This window comes from Scleropages formosus, chromosome 1 (genome assembly GCF_900964775.1).
Source record: "Scleropages formosus chromosome 1, fSclFor1.1, whole genome shotgun sequence".
Lineage (NCBI taxonomy): Eukaryota > Metazoa > Chordata > Actinopteri > Osteoglossiformes > Osteoglossidae > Scleropages > Scleropages formosus.
Genome location: NC_041806.1, coordinates 9,628,589 through 9,653,332, shown reverse-complemented (window position 1 = coordinate 9,653,332; position 24,744 = coordinate 9,628,589). Strand labels below are relative to the sequence as shown.

The 24,744-nt window shown below is 44.2% G+C and overlaps 1 protein-coding gene across 5 annotated transcripts in view; it reads right to left on the bottom strand.

Annotated features, from left to right (window-relative positions):
• The window catches only part of LOC108934819 (IQ motif and SEC7 domain-containing protein 2-like), a 71,249-nt gene continuing 46,505 nt past the window's right edge, over window positions 1-24,744 (bottom strand). For 3 of the 5 annotated variants that reach the window (XM_029257136.1, XM_029257150.1, XM_029257144.1), the window contains 13 exons: window positions 16,587-16,872; window positions 16,022-16,378; window positions 14,056-15,122; window positions 13,786-13,944; window positions 13,496-13,618; window positions 12,138-12,304; window positions 11,671-11,810; window positions 10,697-10,822; window positions 10,448-10,547; window positions 10,080-10,241; window positions 9,725-9,931; window positions 6,467-6,516; window positions 1-5,402 (listed from right to left, as the gene is read on the bottom strand). In XM_029257136.1, coding sequence (XP_029112969.1) covers window positions 3,942-5,402; window positions 6,467-6,516; window positions 9,725-9,931; window positions 10,080-10,241; window positions 10,448-10,547; window positions 10,697-10,822; window positions 11,671-11,810; window positions 12,138-12,304; window positions 13,496-13,618; window positions 13,786-13,944; window positions 14,056-15,122; window positions 16,022-16,378; window positions 16,587-16,872 — 4,405 coding nt within the window. In that variant the 3' untranslated portion in view covers window positions 1-3,941. Of the gene's footprint in view, window positions 5,403-6,466; window positions 6,517-9,724; window positions 9,932-10,079; window positions 10,242-10,447; window positions 10,548-10,696; window positions 10,823-11,670; window positions 11,811-12,137; window positions 12,305-13,495; window positions 13,619-13,785; window positions 13,945-14,055; window positions 15,123-16,021; window positions 16,379-16,586; window positions 16,873-23,584; window positions 24,573-24,744 lie in introns of those variants that run through there. The other 2 variants (XM_029257149.1, XM_018752943.2) reach the window with 2 other exon arrangements.

Here is a 24,744-nt window from a genome sequence, read left to right as displayed (position 1 = left end):
TTTCCACAGCAAGAACATATTTTATATTAGAAGCAATAAATATTCACATGTAATTTCTCTGTATTTGTTCAATTAAAACTTCATATATGTATATACAAATAAAATTCCATATATATTTCTCGTGTTTAAAATAATATTAATAGCTCTGACACACACAACTTTACAATTACAATTCATTTCCCTCATTCCCAACCCAAATAAAAACAATATTAATTCTGCCAAATCCCCTGAATTACAGAGACATGGTACAATCCATTCCATAGTCAATGTTGCTTATTTATATAAGAGTATATGTACATTCAGGTCTGTACAGCTTCATTCAGTAAGTGCAAATACACATGCAACATGAACCACAATGGGAAGACACTGGCGATTCTGACTCCAGTCAGTGATGGCCAATACACAAGTTTCAAGCCACAGACACCCTCAGTGCCTCTCCTCGCTCTCTTTTCCATCTTCACATCTAACCATTGTCTCATTTTTTTCCACACAAATTTTTTCCTCCTACATTATTCAGCTTTCTTTGACTCAATCTCATGATTCAGATTTTAACCACGGTGATGCACGAGGAACCCCCTTCTAAGCAGGCAAAAATAGTAGAAGAAGGACCAAGAGAGAGGAGGGCAAGTGATGTGTCTCAAATGCATTAAAAAGAAACAATAAAAGGGTATAGGCTTGACTACGAATGCATGGTTGGGCAGCCTTGCCTACTGCAATATAGGGTTGGAGAGCTCAGTCCATTCCAAAGCAGCATAAACAAGCACAATACAGTGCAGTGGAGCTTCAGCAATGGACATTTGCGTCTTTACACTGTTCCTTTCTTTATCGTACCAAACAATACATAATGAAACCCAGCCAACGCCCCAGTCAGCCTGAGCACAATGACAAAGCTAGAGCAATGGCATGAGAAATGGACACCAGTGAGGAAACAGGGATACGAATAGAAGGAATGCCATGGGACTGAGGGTGGTTGGTAGGAGACAGGGATCAACAGTGTCGCTACTGTGTGCAAAACCACAAAACTGCATCAAAAAAGCTGCATCATAACACTGTGATTCTGGTCAAAATAAACACTGTAATGTGGTGTTTGTGTGTATGCGCAGATGCCCTTACATGCTATGATACAAACAACAGGGATATACATAGATGTTTTGCAGTGGTGGCTAAATTACTGTTAAAGAATTTATTAAACATTGCAATATGAGTAATTTACTGTAGGAAACTAGACAAGATGTTTCACCAACTGACATTGTTATCCAAAAAATAAAATTACATAAAATAAATCTCAGTTGCACTCAAAAGGTACTTTTAAATCATTGCTTCTATAAATTGTGTTACAGATGTGCGCACACACACAAGCACACCCTGCGACTTTTAAAAAGACAATATAAAAAATATATAAAAACAGGATTGCTAGAAACAATGATTAATAATACCAGTAATAGCAGTTACACCATTAACAACAATTTCAGCAATATTAGTAATAATTATTGACATCATAAAACCCAAAACAACCACACAGCATGAGGCTCATTTACAATTAAGGTCCCAGTAGATTTCTATATCTAGAGTGCTAATATTGTTGCTGCGTGCTCAACGGTGGTCTGAAATTGTTAGTTAAAAAGTAGTATTTCTCTAAAGAGTATATTCGTAATAGGAATTTTAAATTTAACACTGATAACCAGAAAAAAAAAACTCAAGTTTGCAAAAAATGTTTTTAGATTGTAATGTAAAAGGCCTTGAAAGTGAAACGATATCAATCTTACCAATGCAAGTGAAGTACCACCTTTGTAATCCCTGTATGGATTTTTCAATGCAGCTGAGTATCTCTCTGCTTCCCTTAATCACATCAGCAAGGCCTCCAGTGCATCTAGGCCTGTTAAATTATATTTATAAATCGTCCATTATGGAATGTTACTTATGTCCTTTGCACAATAAAGCATTTTTACCCTGATAAAATTTTGGACTAAATAAAGACATGATATGCTCAGCTTTACAAAAAATCTGAAAAATAGGTTACTGAGATCTAGGAACAGATCTGAGAGTATTTCTGCATAAATACAAGAGCAAAGATAAAGCACAGAATGATTTACAATAATGTTGTTCTTGTAATCTTTACAGCGGTTTACAAATAATTTTAGGGATAACATATTTGCAAGGAAAGCTTTATTTAACAACTTTGAGATTTGCACTTTGATACGGTATTCTTGAACATAAAAATAAGATTAATTGGAGGCTGATTATGAAACAGCACATTGTTTGTCAGTGGTGTAACAACTTGTCAGGTTCTAGGGGGATTGAAAACAAGCGATAGAACTCAGAGGAGTTAGACACACGATTGCTTGAACGTTAGGGACATGCAATTTTAAAACTTGTAAGATTTTAAAGCTTGAAAGATCTTCTTGTATACTAAAGTCTATCAGAATTTATCAGTTTCAAATAGGCTTGAGTATGTAGTTAACCAATACATATGTAGTTAAAATCAAAGTAAGAGTAATATTTACTATTACTATGGATAATAGCAAAAATCACTGAGCTGTCATACAGGTAATTTATTTTGCATCCACTGAGCATCGGAGACCTGCAGTGGCAGAATATTAGTCTGATGTGGGGATAGGGCATATTCAGCTCTCTGTTAGCTTCCCTGCCACGACCCCTGTAATGAGTAAAGAAAGCACTCACTTTTGGAGGGTGCATCAGAGGAGTTCATCCTTTGCCTCTGAGACAAGTAGACCAGCATGAGAGGTGGTACAGTCCGTAAAGAATTTCAAATCAAATATATACAAAAACAGGAAAAAAATAAAGAATTTTATAAAATATGACAACACTTTGAAAGCTGGTTTGACTGGATCCTCTGCTACTGAGCTAAGCATCAGTAACAAACGTTGCCAGTCATTTCCCCCAGTACCGCTGGAACTTCTCTGGCATCATTCACAGTTTATACTTGTGTCCATCTGGGTAACATTTGAAGCCCACAGCTGCTCTGCTCAGACATTCAACAGAATGGCTGCAGCACTATACCTCACTGTGGTTTTACTGCCGGTGCCTTAGGAAATTGGGAAGTTCAGCATATCCCACATCAAAGTGTTAGTCATCGCAACATACTGGTTATTAATATCCTGCCTCTCTTGTCTAGAGAGACTTCAGGTGAGTCTTGAAGTATGTGGCATTGTGTGCATTAGTGTCTGTGTATTCATGCTTCTGTTGATCTGACTGACACTTCAGCAGTGTTACTGCATTAGTCTGCTCATTGTCTGTTAGGCCTCTGCCATCGTATATATACTCTCCATAAAAATCTGTAAAACGTGTAAAAATTGATAGGGAACTATGTTTGAGCAGTTTGCCAAGATATCGCTCTCTCTCAGCTTTTGCTGCTTATTTTTCATTCTGGGCTGATAGAAGCAAAACACTCAAATGGTTAAGTGCTTTGAACATTGTGCTGACTGTGTCGGTCCTTTAGTCAGTAAAGCAGAATGTGTAGAATAGAATATGCAGCTCCCCTGGAGGTGACATTTGAGAATTATATTGTTATACCATCTCTTTTGAACAGTACTGAAATGAAGACTCATAACTTTTCCAAATGTATCCCTCACTACAGAAGTTTGGCACCCCAACTGGAATTTCTTTGTTTGGCAGAAATGCAACTCGGGTGGCTTCCACTGAAATAAAGAAACAAAAGCCCTTAATTTCTGAAGCATTAAATACTCATCTAAAAATAACACATTCTGCCATTAGCATATTCAAACAACCTCCATTTTAACGCCCTTAGCGATCATCAGATTCGGTGTTACTCCATATATGTTGTTCTACATCACCTGCCTAGCTTCAGCATGTAACTGACAACAATGTAGTAAGCACTGCAGCTTTAAATGTTGTCATGTTTATACCAACATTTGTTCACATGTACATTTCAGTACATGCCCATGTATCAAAATGATTCTCTACACGCGTGGGAAGCGAATATGAAAGTAGCAGAGGCGGAGCAAGCTGTGCTTCTTCCTGTTGCTCCTGCCCCTGCGACGTCTCCGGGCATCCCGCCTCCGAACCCTGCGCCCCTGTTCGGGCCTCGCCACTACCCTCCAGCTTCCTCGCGTTGCCCTTCGGCCCCAGCCTTGCACCCCTCTCAGACCACAGTACTGATACGGTTGATAGGCTTGGATTTGGAGCTGCCTGCCGTGCCGGTGCCCCCGCCACCGCTGCCTCCCCCTCCTCCGTGCCCTCCTTGTTGACCCCCCTGCTGTGGCTGTCCAGGGTGCTGGGGGGGGTGAGGGGAGAGAGGCGTAAGAGGGGTAAGGGGGGATGAAGGGGGGGGTAAAGGGGAGTGGGGGGGGGGGAGGGGGGATGGAGGAGAGTGGTGGGTACTGGGGCAGATACTGGGCGCCCTGGGGCAGGTGCCGGGCGGTGATGGAAGCAGGCGGAGCCTGGGGTGGTGCGGCAAACACGAAGTGAGGCTGATGTCCGGGGTGAGACGAAGACGGGTGGGGGCTGTGGGCGTGGCCGGGGTGGGTGTGGGTGTGGGTGTGCGTGTGTGTATGAGTATGAGGAAGGGCATGAGCATGTGGGTGGGAATGAGAGAGTGTCAGGGGCAGCTTGCCGGGGCCTCCACCCCTGGCTGAGTGTGTGGGCTGTGCGTGGTACAGCGTGTACTGAGGGAGGGGCGAAAGAGGGGAGTGAGGTGAAAGAGGGGGCGGACAGCCCACGCCCATACCCATACCCATGTTGGCGTAACGGCCTGCCATAGCGTGCTGGGGTAACTGGTTGAGTTGGGAGAGTTGCTGCAACTGGGCGTGAGAGGGTGCGTGAGAAGGTGCGGGGGGTGGCCGCCTGGGCAACGAACCTCTTTGGAGGGTATGATGTGTAGAGGCCTGGGCAGCGGATGGCTGGCTGGGCGGCGGCACGGTTTGCACGTGGTAGCGATGGTGGTGGTGGTATGGTGGAGGCGGCTGACCGGCGCTGTTGTGGCAGTACTGCGCGTGCAGGGCCTGGATCTTGGAAGGCCCCCCAACCTCTGACTGGCTTAGAGAAGAAGGGGAGGGTGGTGGGGGGCCTCCTGTAGTGGGTGGGGGCACCGGGGCGGGGTAGGGTGGCCCCGGGGGGATAATGGGTCCTGGGGCCTTGGAACGCTTGCTGCCGAAGAGGGAGCCCAGGAAGGAGCCAGTGCTGCTGCCTCCACTCCCACCGCTCCCCACCCCCCCTCTCTCGCTGCTGCTGGAGACTCCTCCACTCCCACCTACTCCCACTGTCCCAGCAGCGGTGTGTTGTTGCCCCGGCCCACCCCCCACCCCCACTCCGGGGCTCAGGATGGGGCGGTGAGACCGGTAATCTTCAAGACCATAGCAAGGGGGAATGACGGCTGCCATGGGAAGGCGCTGGTGAGGTCGAGGACTGCTAATGATGGATCCCTGTATAGTAAGAGAGGGAGGGATGCAGGTAGGAGCAGAAGTACAAGTTATACAAGTGGTGAGGAAAAGTGAGAGAGCAAGCAGGCAAAGTGAACACCGACTGGTCCCACACACAGCATCAGGTGAATCAGAAAAACAAAAAAATCAATGAAAGCAACAAGCAAACCAAAAAATGCAAAATCATAATTTAGTGGGGAAAAAAAATGCTTTGACAGAGATGGACAGTTACTTAGCACTTGTTTAATAGCTATTCATAATTGTTAAATGGTAACACAAACGGTTCTCCTGGGAAAAACACTAGAGTTGTGCTCTTCGATGAAGTGGACCGAGCAGTTACTCCATTCTACGTGAAACATCGCCGTACCAATATGCAAAAACATGCAGAAACTGTTTCATGCTCACAGATGAATCACAGATGGATATGATCAAACACTGATTCTTGAGTTCAGAGATAAGGATGAAGACATGGTGAAACACGTTAAGTGCCTGTCATTTCCATGGTTTAGTGGTTTCACACCACTAAATGTACCTAATTTGTCCATCGTCTGTGGAGAAGCATTCAGGAAGATTTTCATGATACATGTACGTGGTACTTGTATCTATGACAATAAACTTGAAACCTGAAACTTGAAACTAAATTCCAGGAATTTAGTTAGTTCTGTTCACTAGAATACAATATTTCTGTACTTGCATATGCTGGCAGCCTGTCACAAAAAATTTTAATGTATTGTTCTAAATCACTTTTAGCTGATCTTATGTTTGACACACAAACAGTTTATTCCAAATACATTCTTCCAATGAATGGGAGTAATGAGATAAATTTGCTTATCAGTCCATCCCTGCATGGCAAAAAACAGAAACAGTAAAGTACACCAAGAGTTAATAGTGGTGCAGAGGCAATGCTAGGCACTTGGGCAGGAAGACAAGACATGCAGAGCCATTCCAGTTCTCCAGCAGTCACGGGGCATGCAGGGGCACTGTGGGAAAGGTAGTGACGCTCCATTTCATGGTTCATCAGTAGAGGAGCATCAGGGAGCATCCTGCTTTTTCATAGCCAGACTTACTTCAATAGTACTGTCCAGGGAACCCACGCTGTTTCTGCGACCCCGCTTCCCTGCACCCAACCAGGAAGAGCCAAGTTAGGAGCCAGAGAAGGAGCACTGGAGAATCAATGGAGCCTAAGCTACTCAATATAATGCATGTGTACCTGTTGCTGACCTGCACCAAACACATGCGCACAGAATTGCCTTACAATAAACAGATTTTTAAATTCTCTATTAACCACATTTGTGACACTGAAACACACCAAAAGCGTGACTCAGTAGATACCTACAATCACAGATAATCTCCATACCAGTCACACAATCGGGGAGAAGGAAAAAAAAAAAAAAGAAAAAAAAAAAACAGAATCACAACAGTTGTGTTCTGTTCTGTGAAGAGCAGAACTTCAGTCAAACCAGTGATGAGTGAGCACTAATGTGTTGCCCTGTATGGTGCCGACCACGACCAGGTTGGTGTGTTTCTCTTCAGGCTCTCATATTAAAAAGACCTGCATATTGAATCAATCCTATTATATATTGCACAGGATCCAAATTGTGCTCTCTAGAGTATAATACAATCACATTTTATTCACCCTTAAAATTAGAGTCAAAAACATATCTAATAACACAAAGTGAGGAGTTTGTTCTCCACAAAAACAACACAATCAGTTTTACGCAAAATATATCACGAGTGAATGTAACATCAGTTTGCTTTTACTAGTGTCAATAAATCTCCAAATACTAATCATAACAATGCACCGCACTGCATCCATGGCAAGAAGGTGTTATATATCTTATTTGTAATCAGACTCACTAGTCACTAAAGCCATGTGTCAAGTTGAATTAAAACATATTTTTTATTACTTCTCACTTTCAGAGTTATAAATATAACACAATTTTGTAGATATTTACGCAAAGTGAACATACTTTATCGGTAAAACTCATTCACAATTTGTTCTCGTCATCTAGGTTATTTAAAAATAGCTCCCACAGTAAAATTTTGAGTGCTTATACGTTCAGTTGAAACATAAACATGCACATACAATACATATATATATATTGTACAGTGCGGACGTGTGCCAAGAGAAATCTCAGCACCCTCTCTGCCTTCAGAACTTCACAATGACTGGTTTCATACACAGGAGTTCTCTGATTTTACAGCAGATGGAGACAAAGCACAGGTGAAGCCCTTCTTACAGAGCATAGTTTCAAACATTCACACCCCAATAAATGTCCATTTGAGCTACAAGAATTCATCTTTATGAGGAGTTTTATTTAATAGCCTTACTTTGGCTTATGAGGAATCTCTTGGCATTTAAGAGGTCAGAATATGTATTTTTTGCACCCCCTAAGAGCTGAGTAGTGGGAGACATTTGTATTTATTCACTTAGATGCTCATTTACAAAGCAAATCAATGATTATGAACTCGTATTTAGCCGACACCTTTATTCAAGGTGACTTACAATGCTTGCTATACTACTCCCTACAGTCACTCACCTTTCTATACACCCCACCAATGTAACATACCCATAAACAAAGTGGCACACTCCAGGCAATTTAGAGCCAGCAACTCCAAAACACATCTTTGCACTAGGAGCAAACCAGAGAACCTGGAGGAAACACACACAGATGTGCAAACTTCACACAGACAAGTGGGATGAAACCCAAGTGCTGCGAGACACCATGTCAGTTTTTTTCAGTGAGTGCTAATTCATTTGCATTGTTTTCACTGATTTCTTATGTCTCAAGTTTTTTGCATGTAAGTTTGAATTAATATATAAACACTTAGTTATGTTTCACATTTATTCGTTTAGCTGACCCTTTTCTCCTAAGTGACTTACAACGTTAATCTACCTAGAATTATTGATCCATTTATACAGCTGTGTTTTTTTTTTTTTTTTTTTTTAACAGGAGCAATTTTAGGGTAAGTACCTTGGTCAAGGGTACTGCAGATGGTCATTGGATACAATCCTGCAACCTTTGGGTCCAGAGGAAGCAGCTTTAGCTACTATGCTACCTGCTGCCCCATGTTTTGTTACAAGTGTAAGTGTACAATATGTAATAGCTATAAAAGAACTAAACAACACAGGTTGGCAACATTACAGTATTACAGAGTAATTAATGAACAGAAACTCATGTTGTATTATGATTGCTAATGCTAACTATTGAAGTAACTGTGTCAACTGAAGCATGGTACAGTGACACAGTGGGTAGCACTGTTGCCTCACAACAACTGGGCTGTTCGTAAATACGTTTGAACCGAGAACATGTAGAGTTTATGTGTTCTCCCTGTGTCTGTGTGGGTTTCCTCTGGGTGCTGCAGTTTCTACCCACAGTCCAAAGACATACAATTCAGGATTACTGGTGCCACCAAATTCCCTTAGTGTGTAAATGTGTTTTTGCGCATGGCTACCCTGTGTTGAACTGGCATTCCATCCAGGATATACTTCTGCCCAGTGATTCTGAGATAGGCTCCGGACCCCTGTGACCCTGATCAGGACAAGCAGTTAACCAAAGTGAATGAGTAATGCCATGTTCATTTTGATGGAATTTGATTAGCATTTCATCGTAAATGGGTAAAAAATGGTAATTATGTCATTGAATTATAGGAATTCACCTTCCAGTGGATTTACTTTTTCATGGTGGGGGAGACTGTGTCTTTACGTTCAAAATAAGATTTCAATTAATTTACACGTTTTTGGGGTAACCATACACCAAAAGTACCTATGACTCAAGGAGACCATAGACAAATGTTACTGTACAACTGTGTACTTAAGATTGAAGCTGAAGGTTTTTAAATAAAATACAGATGACAAAAAAACTATTAGTGATAATCTTAAATAACATCAAAGAATGGACACATGACTGTGCAGCTTAGGGACCCTAAGCTATTGTCACATAACATACTTTGTTAGCAGCATCGCCAAACACTTCTTACGAGTTATTTTTAAACGTAACCAGAGAACTTCACATTACTTACATACATCTTATCTAAAACTTAAAACATTAACAACTTACCAGTTTTTCCCAGTTTATTGAGGTGGATGTTTTCTAAACCATTTAAGGTTAAAAATCTTATTGAAGAACATGACAGAATGCATGTGAACCTTAAGCTTTCTGCAGATTGTCCCAGTTCGATGACTATTACACCTGTCTTCTCTGTCATCCAGCAATGGAGCTGGATCAGGTGGTCATTCATACAAGGCTGTAAGATCCCAGATGTAACGTACAACCTCGAAACTGTGTGATCTAAAGTCATATATGTACAAAAACTCACAGTACCTGTCTCTGAAAGGTCCCTCAGCGATGAGCTAAGTGCAGTTCGTTTGAGTCCTTCTCCAGCTGCATAGGTGTCATCCAGACTGGGTCTTCCCAGGGTCCCATTCACAGCCTCTGTCTTCACACTTCCACCTCCGGGGCTGCCACTGCCCATCATGCTTCCACTCAGCAAGCCTGGCCGCATCACCCCTTTTTGCTTCTCAAGCTCCGCTGCGGGGGGGAAGAGAAAGGAGTAGGAAAGACATAAGGGGAGAACAAACAGAGTGCATATGAAGTGTTTTTTTACAGGCTTGTTTTTGCTCTACCAGCTTCCAAAATGGGGTACTGGCACTCCAAGTTAGGAAGCAAAGATACTCACACTCCACCCTGTACTTTTCCATTTCCTGCACCTCAGCAATGCTCTCTCTCAGGTCACTGGTGAAGCGAGTACGGTCCTGCTGGCTGGGGGCTCCAAAAACAATGAGGACCTTCCTTTCCCCACCTGGGATGGCTGATGTCAGGCGGATTCCATGGGGATAATCTGCATCGTGGGCAATGCAATTGTTCATGAAGAAACTAATGTACTCATACCATACTTACACATTCACACACATCTGTAGATTTCACAGAGCATATGTCTATTTACCACATTTCCCAGCATTTCAATAATTATAACTGACATTCTGTATTGGTCTTCAGCATTACAGATGTATATGTGGAGAAAAGGAACAAAAAATGGAATCTTACATGAGTTCTGGAACATGTGGACCTGCATTTCTACTAGAGGAAAAGACTGTCTGAAACTGTAGGTGACAGAGGTCTTCTTCTTCTGAAAGATCTTTGTTACCTAGCAATGCAAAAAGAGGGAAGAAGATCAAGAGAAAGCCAGAAAAGCAGAGGTACCACAAAGAGTTCTTATGATTTCCAGGTAAGACTCATTCTAATGATCAGCATCAACTGGGTTCTCCAGCTCTGTCTGGAGCAGGCTGTGCTCACCACCAGCAGGTCATTGAAGAGAAAAACCTCCCTCTGGTGCACGCCACTCCTTTGGGGCCGGTTGGGGTCAGGCACCTCATACAACTGGCAACAGCACACCAGCCTACGGTGAGGTAGTGACAGCACCTGTACACAACACAGGAGGCTTGATGAGGGGTTATCAGATTACTTGCAGTGCTCAGCCAGACATCACAGGATGTCCCACAGACACAATAAAAACACAGCTAAAGGATATTTCAACTGAAGTATGGATATTTACATTTCTAAGAAATTGCTCAAAACATTAAAATAGTTATTGTTGAATTAAACTTGTGTGAGGGAGTTAAAATAATGTTATAAATCATCAATATGATATTCATAAAAGTTTACTGTTCATACAATTATTCACACTTTTTATCAAGTTCACGTTTAATGAGTTAAATTTATATTCATTATTCACAGATGCAAGGCTACTAAATACAATCACATATTTCTCTGAATAAATAGCAGAACAAAATGTTAAAGTTTAACACCAATAATGATCCTGCTAACAGTGTTAAAACTGAATACAAAATTATTTGCTCAGCAGACACCATTATACTAGGTACCTCACATGACTCTTAAGCTTTCAGATACAAAACCATGTGCCTTAAATACCATGGTACCTTCTGGTAACAAAGTACAATTATTTTAGTGAAGGACAATTAAGCATATAAAGTGCCCAGTATGGGAAATGAAAGAAGGCCCACTGTGGAAATTAGCACTGTAATAATTGCTCCCCAAGGAAATCTCTGCATCCTCAGTGAAACACTGAAGGCAAATAAAGGAGCTGTTGATGCTAGCCGTATGGGAAACTAATTATTTCCTTCTGCTGTGCCTATTTACCCACAGAGCGAAAAACACCATCAGAAACCAGTCTCAAGGAGAAGAGACAGCACCTTGCCATTCTAAAATTAGACAGAACAAGTCAGACTAAGCCAGAAACGAGAACTGACAGGCTTCTTGCCCACAATGACTCTCTCCACAGCTTGCACTTGGGACACATGGTCGTCATTAGTCCTCAACTCCCACTTCTGGATGCGCTGATAGATGCCCACGAGCAGATCTCTTGGGATATCCTGGCCATTGTCCACTCCTGAAAAGGAGAAAGATGCAAATTAAGAGGAGGGGAGGTAGGACAAGACAGCAAGCAAAATGGTGGGAGGGTGAAATGAGATGAAAGTATCAGCCAGCAGGAGGGTGAGATGAAGACAGAGAGACATGAAAGCCCCAGATGAAGGACAAACCCCTGCACCGGAGAAGAGGAAACGTGGCTGTAGAAGAAGATGGAGCCACACTGTATTCACATCCTCCTGGGTACCAGCTGAGACAGACGAGATGAGCAAGTGAGGGAGGAGAGAAAAAGGACCAGGCGGAGGAGTAAGGAGAGAAGGAGAAAGGCTGGCACAGCAGCACACTGCACCTCGCAGGTTCTTGATGAAATCCTCAAGCTTCATCTTCCTCTCAGGTTTGACGTTGGGGCTGTACATGTCAGTGTTGAGGAGGATGATGGCGAAGGCTAGGATGAAGATGGTATCGGGGTTCTGGAACTGCCGGACCAGCACTGGGTTACACACACAATACCTCTGACTGTGGGGGTGGGGGTGGAGAGGCAGAGAGAAAGAAAGGCATAAGACAGACAAAGGAAGACAAATTTGCCAATGACCAATGGGGAGTGTAGTGCAGTGCTGGTTTTTTACAGAGGTTTTTACTCTGTAGGATTGCAGTTCAACCTTAAATCAAACTTTAACAACCTAACTCACTGTACAGGTGGTCCTTGATTTACAATGGTTTGACTTAGGATTTTTTCAATTTTACGATGATGAGCTGGTCGACAGACATTCTGTAAAGCAGCGCTTCGAATTTTGATTTTTTTTTCCCAGGAAAGCCATATGCAGAGCATTACTCTCTCATGATGCTGGGCAGTGGCAGCGATCCGCATCTCCCAGTCTGCCACGCAGAGTTGTATATTAGGTGTATTAAATTCATTTTCGACTTATGATATTTTCGACTTATGACGTATTTCATGGAACGTAACCCCATCGTAAATCGGGGACCACCTGTATTTTTAAACTAATCACCTAATTGCCAAAGTTTATCCTACATTTAATTTGTAATAAAATGTGCCTTTCCTTTATGGTTTTTTTTTTTGCTGAAAGGTCCAACAGGACTGAGTATCAGAGTGGTTAACAGGTATTAATGAATTTTCCTGAGCAAAAATAATTGTAATCAAACTCATTTATTCCCACAGTATTCAAGTAAGTTATGCAAGGCCAAGTCCAGGTGCCGTTGCCCCACCAAAGCAGTTAACCACCTGATTCAGACTAACTATCTTTACCAAAGCTATGTACTGAAGGTTCCTTCATTATTCTTTATTTGTTTGATACCTTTCCTCAAGCCTCCACACAGGGGTAAGTGCTTTTCTGAGCACTAAAAAAATGTAAAAATAGAAAGAAAACCTGCTGGATTTGTCCTTCAAGGATCATGATGAATAGTCCTAATATAGAAGATTCTCTTATCAGGAGCAATCTACAAAGACCACAGGACATCAGTGTAATACAAAGATGTTCCACAAAAGATTTCCAAAAGGTTTCAGAATTAACCACATATCTCACTGAGGTGTAAAGGACACAAAACAAATGCAGATTTGTGGGAAACAAATTGATAATGTGAGGTACCGGAAAAAAGATGTACATTTGTCTAACGTGAATGACAAGTGACAAAAAACACAGAAAGGCACCCACAACCCAAGGTTCTGGAGTCCACAAACTTGCATGCTACCTGAACGCCTCTATGAGCCGCTCCACCTTCTGGGCCTCCCCCTGAACTTTGATTTGAGCCTGGAACTTCCTTAGTGCGTCATCCAGGTCCATCCCTGAGAAGTCCATCTCATCCACCACACAGCTACAGACCAAGGAACACATGGATCAATGTTAAGAGAAAAAAACTGTAAAGGTTCAGATAGGATTACTGTATACTTCATTAGCCATATCATTAACTCTACCTGTTTGAATACTTGTCCCCATGCCTCCCCCAGTTCTGACTTTCTGCCCCCCATATCTATCACTTACTCCAGGACATCCTTGTTGAACTGCTGTCTACTTCCCAAGAACTCCCCAATCATCTGTCGGCTCAGGCCCTTCCTTTCCAGGATGAAGCGAGCGATGCCCACTGGTGTGTCTGACACAAAGCCCCTCTCTATCAGGTACTGGATGCCCTTTTCTGGCTTCCTGTGTATGGACAAGTGGAGGGTGAAAACATTACACCAAGGAGGTGGCAAGACAAGGAAAAGCAAAAAATAAAAGGTTACACTGTGTATTATGCCGCCTCTTTGTTCTCACTTGTTGAAGAGATTGAGGCCAATGCGGTACTGCCTCCTTTGCACCACATCATTGTTGAAGGCTGGGGAGTCCCAGCTGTGGCGACTCTCCCTCTGGTAGGTCTGTTTGCCCAGCGTGGGCAATGGCTCTCGCAGGCTGTCCCGTGATGAGGACCCAGAGCTGCAGTTGATAGTCTCATTTGAGTTGGTTGTGGAGTTGAGCGAGTCGTTGTCCGCATCTGAGCAGCAGGGCTGTTCCAGGCTGCTAGGCGCCAGCGGGGCAGAGGAGGAGGAAGATAGTGGCGTGGTAGGGGGCTGCTGCTGGGGAGAAGCGGAGGAAGGGGGTGTGTCGGGGTACTGGTGGTGGTGGAGTGGATGATGGTGGTGGTGATGGGCAGCAACATGGTGTGGTATGTGTGTGGGGATGGCAGTGGGGAGGGGCCGGCTGGGGGTGCGTGTCTGGCCTTGAGCTGTGGAAGTGGAGCGGGCGCTGGGGTTGTGTTTGAGGGTACCCTGGGGTGACCCTGCACCTCCTACAGGCTCCTGTTCATAGATGAGCTGCCTGCTGAGCGAGCCCCTGTCTGAGCGGTCACTCATGTCCACTGAACTGTCACTGGGAGGCTCAATAGTAAGTAGTGGCAAATGGGCCCCACGTAGCCTGTAGTCCCGACACTCAGTGCAGGGCGTGCTGCGACGGCTGTTACTGCTGCCGCCCCCTTCTGTGTCCCGGCTGTCCTCGCGGCCCCCCACACCACTGCCCATGCCCCAATACTCAGTGTCAGTGCTACTCGGCGCCCTGTCTAGTGAAAGAGGTGAAGAAGGCAACCCATCATCCATGTAAAGCGTCACATCACTGTATGAAGTGGCAGTGCTGTCCTCATGCATGCTAAGCACCCCTCCGCCCCCCCGGTCACGATCACCCATCCCCCTGCGGGACGAAGGGTTGCTGTTGTTGCTCCACACACATTCCCCAAAATCATCCCCCTCAACCCCACCTATGCCCTCCCCTTCTCTGCTGCCCTCCTGAGAGTCGTCTCGCCCTGACTGGCATGTCAGGGCGTCATCAATGGAGTCCGCCAGGGACTTGACCTAAGGGAAGACAAGACACAAGTCGGCTTTAGAGACACAACTTGAGTACAGGTTCAGGCCTTTAACTTCCCATCATAATATGTTTATATTGCTCAGTTTTCTACAGCTGGCAGTTATATCCACAAAATAACATTATCAAAAACATTAAGTGGGCCAAAACTGCAAATAACTCATCAAAAACATAAATTAAGAAATAAAAATTGCAAATAAATAATAATTGAAAATAACAATGTACATCAGCAATATCTTCGTTAATTCATTAAGTAAGTTAATTCTCACACACACAGAATCTGAAACCGCTTGTCTCAAGCGGGGTTGCGGCAAGCCGGAGCCCAACCCAGCAACACACAGGGCGTAAGGCTGGAGGGAGAGTGGACACACCCAGGACGGGACACTAGTCTGTCGCAAGGCACCCCAAGCGGGACTCGAACCCCAGACCCACCGGAGAGCAGGACTTGGTCAAACCCGCTGCGTTAATTAAGGGAATTTGCACATTTAAATAGCAAAAGTGTAAGTAAGCCAGACAGAATGTGCAATTCTTTTTCAAGGAAAGAAGAAATCAAGTGTGACAGACAATGTTTTTATGCAGTTTTGATAGCTTTCGGCTCAGATGTGATTAAGGGACCAGGAACAAGAATGAATCACTTCTGGAAGGGTGGCCCCACAACTGGGACATTATAAGCAGACAAGGCAGTAGAGCACTCTAACTGCAATGCAGGAGCTGTGGTAATGTGATCCCCAGCCATTTGTTGTTTGGAAGGCCAAAGTCAGGGAATTAAACTTGCTTTGTGTTGATCCACAGACCATGGAGAGAGGGTAGGAAGAGCTATTTTAAACCCTCACGCAAGCCTCAGTTTCCAATGGGCATCACACAGAGCACAGGTCTACCACAACCTCACCTGTTTAGAGAAGGAGTCCTCCAGGTGAGTGTATTCTTCAGACCGGTTGCCAGTCCCATGGGGTGGGGAGCTGCTGCCGGGCTCAGGGGGACTGGGCTGGGAATGCTGGTGCCCTGCCCCACTTAGAGCCATTGTGCCAGTATAGCGCTGCTGTGCCTGCGGCTGGCGCTCATCAAATGAGTACTGCATCCTCATATTGGACAGGATTATACGACGGGTCATGCGGCTCTCAGAGGCAGAGCTACGCAGGCGTTCAAACTTCTTGTTCATACGGTACTGGCGAAACGCCGTCTGGATGGTGCGTGCTGCCCGCCGGCTCAGGAAGTAGCCCCCATACTTCCTCTCCAGCATTTCCACCTAGTGGAGTAAGATATTAACATGCAGGAATTCAGAAGCTTTCTTGAACACATTCTCAAAATGTCAATGGCTCTTATCACCTGCTGGTTTATAATGCAAAGAAGCAATTATGGACCTTATTCACCTGAAATTGCACAAGCCTGAAGGGTGCTTTCCTTGCCTGACACAGACCGACTGAAGATATTAATTCATAGGGTCAGTGTTGTACCTTCTTGTCCTGGAGGTCTGTGGAGAGCTCATAGCTGTCCGACAGGGCCTTGCACCTTTTGTTCTCCTCCTCTTCTTGCTTGCGGAGTGCCAGGCTGGCTGGTTGGTGGCGTGAGCGTTGGGCCCAGGCCAGGCTTGCTGGGCTTGGAGGGGCCACAGGAGTAGCCTGGGTGCCAGGGGAGCTGCCGCTGTCACTATAGTGGTCAGAGCTGCGTGTGTACGGGGTTTGGCTGCAGGGGCTGCCTGAGAACTTGCCCACCTGCGAGCTCTGGGTGTCCCCTTCCACACTGGACAGAGAGAGACAGAGAAGTATAAGCCTGAACTGTGCAGAAGAAAACCGGGATACAAGACTACAGAACGAAGTGAACGTTGATGCAGCTTCAAAGTGTGAGGATAAATCTCCCGTCCCATACTTGGAACATTGCTGTGGTTACAGATGCTTGGTCTACTTAAACAAATTCTGCTTATGTTTCATTTCACACAAATCATACGGAAGCTGTGAGATCCCCCCATCAACACATCTCCCTGCCACAAAGGAGGAGTCGTGAAAGAAATGAGAAGGAGGGTGGAGTCATGAAGAGTGACAACTGACAGGAGCAGAGGGCAGACTTTCACTGCAGCAGCATTTCACCAGAGCTAGACATCGTGGACAGTGACATATTTGCTATATCAAGTCACATGACTGTGACTCACAGGTGCAATAAGCACAGCCAGTGGGTTTCAATGGAGTGCCCTCACATGTCTCTGCTGTGTCAAGTGACTCATCTGCTTTCTACTTTTTACATCTCAACAGCTATAAACAAGGCATTATTTTAATGCACACAAGATCGCATTGTTAAGAAGTGCTCATCAATTGGTTTGCTTCCTCTTAGTGCCATGACCTTCTACCTGAGTGTTTTCGTCTTCTTGGCACAATCTCCCTCCCTGCAGCTCTCTGTAGGCAAGCAATCACTCACACACAGCCATAAGCCCTGTGAGAAAGCTTGTGTGTCCTATTTGTCTTTGTGGAACTGGTGCTGTAGATGAAATGGGCAGGAGACACCTCTCCATGAGCACACAAGCATGCAAACACACACACACACAAGGACTTGCTGGCTGTATAACTGTTACAGACTTACTGACGTCATCATCCTAGTGCTCACACCCTACCCCCGTGACTCCCTGCAAAGAGCAAATCACGTCATGTGCGGCTTGGTGCGAGCCAGGCACCCGACAGGTGGCTGATGCTGCGGCAAGACGAACACAGGCTCGTGACAATATGTCGCAGGCCACAGGCCAGCCACTCTATAATCTATGAGCTCCTCTCCCTCTCCCTGGCAGACGGCTGTGTGACAAAGTGCTCCAGGGTGCTCTCGATCAGTGCATACTGGGTAGATATCCGTCTTTTAGCATAGCGTCAATGTGCTACAGTACTCATCTAGCTAGGGCAGTCTGCCGAAACAGGTGCCCGTCTGCATGAAGGATGGCAGCAATAAAACACTAATGCTATCCTACCTTGCATTCCTTCTCAATGAGATGACAGAGCAAACCTGCTCACACCAAGGAGTCAAAAACTGTCCACAGTCAAGAAGTAGCAACAACTGTTGAAATGTCCGCTGAAACAACTGAACACAGATTTATGAATTTAATACATTAACAAGTAAAAATAAGCATGTCTAGGATTCAGTAACACACTGTCAGTAGAAAAGACACTAACACACACACAGCGATTACTCACTTTGAGAAATAACCAATCGCACACAGACAAATTCAGCCCTTTTCATCAGAAAGCAGTGATGTGAGCACCACTGTCACTTAAAGAAAAACTCTCAGGAGGTTTTGAAGCAGCTCCTTCCACTTCTGCTGCATACACAGAATGAAATCAGCTGGCTGCTATGAGCTCACTAGTAAGTTCAGCACCAGAGCAGCGGGTGGATCAAAGGTAAGACCCTGTATCCGCATGGATTACGTGACCACTACTCACAACGTGACAGCTGTTCTCCTTGCAGAGCAGCTCCATCAGTTCTGCCCACAGATCTGGAGCTGATGAATCCACTAGGGCCCACGCACCAGGAAGCTATGCTCCTGTCTCTCCATGGAATCGTTAAGGGTTTGGTCATTGTGCTAGGGAAACGAGCCTGACCATGGCAGATTTGTGGCAATAGCAACCTCCTCCTTCCTTAAGCTTTAAGACAGAAAAGCCTTGTGGGGGAAGGTGGCTATGATAGAAGGAGAAGCACGTAAGGTGGTAAGTGGGGAGGACTCCACATTGCCCTAAAACCTGCAACACAGGATACTTCCTCATTCAGGTCTCTCTCCTCAAGCATGAAATTCCTTCCATTTCAATTCGCGATAACTCCAAGATGTCAGCTGCCTGTTTTGACAGGATCCGGTTTCTGCTAGCATACACTGATGTGTTGATGCACTGAATGTTCTTGTTTCTCCTTGAATAGTCAAAGGCGCATCGTTCCAGGCCTCTTTTCCTTACAGATGTCACCCTGAAAATCCAGTAAACCAGACTGGCCCAGCATTCCACTCAGCCAAACATAGAACAACTCTAAGCTTTTGACTACATTAAAATGCAATTGGAAATTATAAAATTGTACACAATAAACAGCTTCACAATTATAAGTACTTAAGCATAAACATAATTACTACAGGATGCATCACAGACAGTCTTACGCTATAAAATCCAGTCTCAGATTTTTAAGCACTTTCTTCTGTGCATATATTCAGACTCTTTCCTCTCTTCTCCTGCTTCCGCCACCTTTCCCCCCCTTCCTCCCACACTTTGTCTCAAACCCTGTGTACCTGTGATTTCACAGTGTTGACAGAAGAGACAAGGAAAGGAAGAAGACAGAGAGAACAAGAGACACTGAGAGAGATGCACAACAAAATGTGGTGAAGCAAGTCACAGCTGATACTTTAAATTCTTCAAACACCTGACATGAGCCCTAAAGAATGCCACCCATTGCATCATTTTTTAAAATAAAAAACTTAGGTAGTTTATACTGTATTTTCCAAGCATTACGTGCCAGTTACTCTCACAAACTGGCTGTTTTAGTTTATCCCATTCATGTTTGGCACTGGGGTCAATGATGGATGTAATAAATAATTCAGTACGATTAACTGAATGATTGCTAATTAATAGTCCAGCTAGAGCCCAGATAAAAGCCTCTTCTGTCAGGTTTGTTTGCTGAGAAGCACATATCTGACTCCTCGTACTTCATTTTTCAAAACCTGAGAGTATGTTTTCTCCAGAGGATGCTCTGCAATGACATGGGGAAGGTTTCTTGGGGCACAGAAAAGATTCTGAATACCAAAAATAAAACAATAGACTGTAATTTGCCTTTGAAAAACAACTAAGTGTGGACAAAAAAAAAAAAAAAAAAAACAATCTTCAATGTTTAAGAACATGATAAAGTCTTCTTTCCCCTCCACTCCCAATATGCATGAAATCCAGATGTATTATGTTTTTCATGTGAGAATGTATCAGTGTTAGAGAATGACCCCTCACCAGGACATAACACTGCATTAACAAAAAGATTTAAACTACCTTCCCAACAACAAAGCAGCCTCTCAGACTGCAGCAAATATGAGAACTGACATCTTCCATGTGTGATAGCCCTTTTTCTTTTTTTTTTTAACAAACAAATTTTACAGTTAACACTTTTAAAAATAGAATCTAATGACATCTCTCTCATGGCTCTTCAGCATATAATCGTAAAAAGAGGATGTGCTTTCCTTTTACACACTTTAAGGTTCTGATTTAAGCCTATGGTTCAGATTACTGCTGCCAAACTGGACATCATAAAAAAAAAAAAAAAAAAAAAACTGTTGGCAGAGAGACAGAAAGAAAAACCAATAGCATGTGTGAGGAAACATGTAGGAAAAGGAAAGCAAAGATTGAGAAGAATGTCATTGATCTTGCTCTGCTGAATAAAATACATTCCTGTGGCAGCTCAGTGTCAACAAAAACAACTGTTACTGTGCACAGGGTGGGACAGTGCACTTCAACGCGTGCTTACACACTCTCATGAGGCACGCTACACAATTAAGGCAAACACAGAGCCAGTGTTTCTATTTCAAGAGTAAAACAAACCGTGGCATGTCATTTCAGCAGTAATTACTGTACATTAAATACAATGTGGCAATCTATGGCTAAATATTTATTGGACACTAAGGGTCTGTCTTGATTATATCAGACATGTTCGCTGACTGAGCATCTGGCAAACTGGAGAGGAAGGACATAAGCAAAACTGAAGTCACACCTTCTAGTTTCTTAACTGGCACTGTAAGTTCTTCCATTCATATATATATTTTATATATAATTACATAGACATTTTTTGTTACTGAAGCACCTTGCTCAAGTAACAGTGCACCTTTAAATGTTCAATTTGCTGGCAACTAGTTACATGTCAAGTTTTAATTTTGACTGAATCTTGGATCTGAAGAAATTAAACAGCTCTCATTTCATTGGTTCCTTGTCGCATGGAACGTGGAACACTTCAATGCCATGAGAAAAAAGCAATGACGTAGATGTAAGAAAAAATAATGCAGGAAAGCTTCCTGCCAATGTAAAGGCCTGTTTTTATTATTAAATACCATATTCATGTTGTGTCCATGTTGTAAGAAATACAAAGATGCTGACAGGGTCACACCAGCTTTAAGGGCTCAGAAATGACAACGGACAAAGACCTGCTGCAGGACAGGAGTGGAGACGTGTAGGGTGGCAGCAATGTAGGGGGATGAGGTTTGGAATCTGCAGGTAAAGTGAGCTAGTGGTCTGCTTCAGAAATAACAGTTACAGTAGGAAGAGGGAAAATTAAAATGAAGTCTCACTGTAAAAAAACAGCTCACAGGGTGGCTGGTAGCGTAATGGTTAGAGCTGCTGCTTTTGAGCCGAAAGGCTGCAGGTTCAAATTCCACCTCCAGCTGTGGTACCCTTGAGCGTGGTACTTACCCTAAATTGTTCCAGTAAAATTACCCTGCTGCATAAATGGGTAAATACCTGTAAGTAGCTGAACAGTGTAAGTTGCTTTGGAGAAGAGCGTCAGATAAATATAAATACAAACCGATCCTACGCTGTTTTAATAAAGCAAATGGTTATGTTGGTGCTGTCTGAAATTTTTGTATATATCATACATTAGTGCAATACTCAAACTAAAATTAAAACTACTAAAATTACCAAAACATCGCTTTAAAAGCCAGAGTGCTTTTTTTTCCATTTTTCAGAAGGTAATCAAGTTCTGAAGGCTCTTAATTAAATAAAAACAGTTGGCAAAAGCATTTGGCTCTGCTTAGGCAGCTACATTTCCAGATTTTTTTTTTTGTATTATAACTAAAGTGGGCCAGTACTGTTTGGGATTATACAGAGCTTGTTCCGCTGCAGTGACACAGCCCTTTCTCTGCCGGGTAGCTGTCACTCTTCTCTGCTCAGACTCCTGAGCTCTTGTCCACGCAGAATGAAACCTCCTATCAACTGGAAGTTCAGGAAACTGGATGACTACACAGTCCAGCAACAGCTCCCCTCAGGATGAGCTGGACCTGCCATTACACCAACACCATCATTCTGTTCTGCGGGACAGCTGGTAGCATAGTGGTTAGAACTGCTACCCTTAGACCAAAAGGTCACAGGTTCAGCTCCCATCACTGGCTGTAGTACCCTTGATCAAGGTACTTACCCTAAATTTACATTACATTTATTTATTTAGCAGACGCTTTTCTCCGAAGCAACTTCCAATGAACTCTCTGTAGTGTTATCAGCCCGCAAACCTTATTCACCACGGTGACTTACACTGCTAGATACACTACTTACAAAGGGTCACTCATCCATACATCAGTGTAAATCAGTCTCTGTACCACTCAAGCACTATGGGTGAACCTGAACAGCATGTCTTTGGACTGTGGGAGGAAACCCACACAAACTCCACACAGACTGAATGGGGATCGAACCCATGTCCTCTCGCATCACCCAGGCGCTGCCACCTCCAGTAAATTGCTCCAGTAGAATTAGCCAACTGTATAAATGGGTAAATAATTGTAAGCCACTTTGGAGAAAAGCATCAGCTAAATGAATAAATGTAAAGTGGTGGAAATGTGCACAGAAAATGCCACCCTGCTGCACCACTTGCCTAGGGTTTTGACCCCCACCATGTGAGACCACAGAACCCATCACCACACAGATGCTCACAGAAGGCATCTCAGGAGGTCATATCCTTTCTGACCCCAAAAACCGTGGGTCATGAAAATTTTACAGGGCAAAAACGACAGCTCCGCACTAACAGATACCTCATGACATGCGGCCATCACTTACCATGTCTATTTCACATACATGTGAAAGGTGTGTATGATGACTCCCCCCTTGAACTTCTGTTTTGTTTGTTTGCCTTTGAAGGGTAAACAACAAGTCTGGAACTAAAACACTTACCAACTGCTGTTTTAGCAGTATGAGTATGACTGCAGCAGGGCCACACTTGTGTGGGTTACCTGCGAGCCCTGTCACGGATTTCACGGAGGACACTGAGAAAGAAAGAGCCCACAGCAAACACACACCTCACAGGGTGTGCAAGTAGCGAGCGCGTGCTTGCTGGCGACATACGACACACACCTCGCTCAAGTGTGCGCGCGCTGTTACGCAGCATTCTTAAAACCCCCAGCATCATGGAGAACTGTAAATGCTGTGTGTGTAAGCACGTCAGTTATGTAGTTTTTTTTTTTTTTTTTTTGAAGTAATTGTTATCATTAATACGCAAGAAGAATAATGACGCCGGAAGCTTCCCTACAGCAAAAATAGTAAAAACATAAAGTAAGTTGAGGGGGGAAAGCCTCCGAAAGGCGGCCAGTACGAGTCAGTGTGGATGGAGTGTACGGAGAGTGTTACGGAGGGAAGCGCGGGGAACTGGGGGCTCAAGTCTGTGGCGGACAGGTAGGCGAACCGGTTGGCGAACCGGGCTGCGGCGGCTGCAGGGGGAGGAGAGGAGAGGAGAGGAGCACAGCGGCGGAGGGACGCTGCCTTACCAGTACACCAGCTTGTTGTGGAGGATGGCGGGGGTCTTCTCCGACGCGCAGTTGATGCACCACATCGTCGACGAGCCCCTTTATCGCGAACACACACCGCTTTCCTTACCGTTATTATTCCCCGGCTTTCTCACGAGTTGGGAAGTGGGGCGGATTCAACGGGGGGCGCGCGATCGACTCATTTTCCTTTCCAATTAGTAATTTCCTATTTCTAACGAGTTAACGAGCGAAAATGGCGAGAGCGATGGGGGGGGATTTCCAACCAAGATGAGGCGCCTTTTTCATTTTTTCCCCCCATCTCCGAGTGCTTCTCCGTATCCTCCCTCCCTTTTTTTTCCTGTGGGATCTTCGAAAAGCGGTTGTGTTGTTTTCAGTCTCTCCCTCACGCGCGCGCGCGCGCTCTCTCTCTCCGAGCTGCTCGTGCCAGCGTGACACAGCAGTCGCGGCAACAACACGGCTGCGAGCGCCCCTCCTTCACCCTTCGCGAGCCCCGCGTGGTACCGCGTGGAACGGTCGCGCGCAGTCCAGCTGCACGCGGCATTCCAACAGTACAGGTGGATAAAGACGTCGCAGGGCCCGTGTGACTGTGTTCACACCTTCCCGCCAGCGCTGTTCCAACTTCTCCATACAGTACAATGCAGCAGCGGCTGCTCTCCTGACCTTAGCGCTTTCAAAGCGACGGGTTAGTGCTTCAAATCCCCACAAAGTTCACACCAGAATATCACTTTATCAGTGGGTTGAAGCCACACACAGGTTCATTTATTTATTTATTTATTCATTCATTCATTCACAGAACAAGTTCCAAAAATGCAGCAGGGCCACCTGGCCAAGGCCTCACCTCAGTCGCAGCAGTATTAATATAGTGGAGAGCACTGCTACAAAGTATGTGAACCCTGTAGGAATGGTCATCACTCTTGCATACGGTGAAATATTACAATACATTCATAACATCTAAATGTTACACTTATAAAACAATTATTTACACACCCGATTCTATTTACCTGCTTGATTTAACCAGTGCAACTTGGGGTTCACTTATTTTTGCACCTGCACTACTTGTGTGTTTCTACTGCACACACGATTTCCTCTGAACCAAAATATGGAATTATCATTACACACCTATTCGTGTCAGATGAGAACGACTGTTTCTCATTAAATAA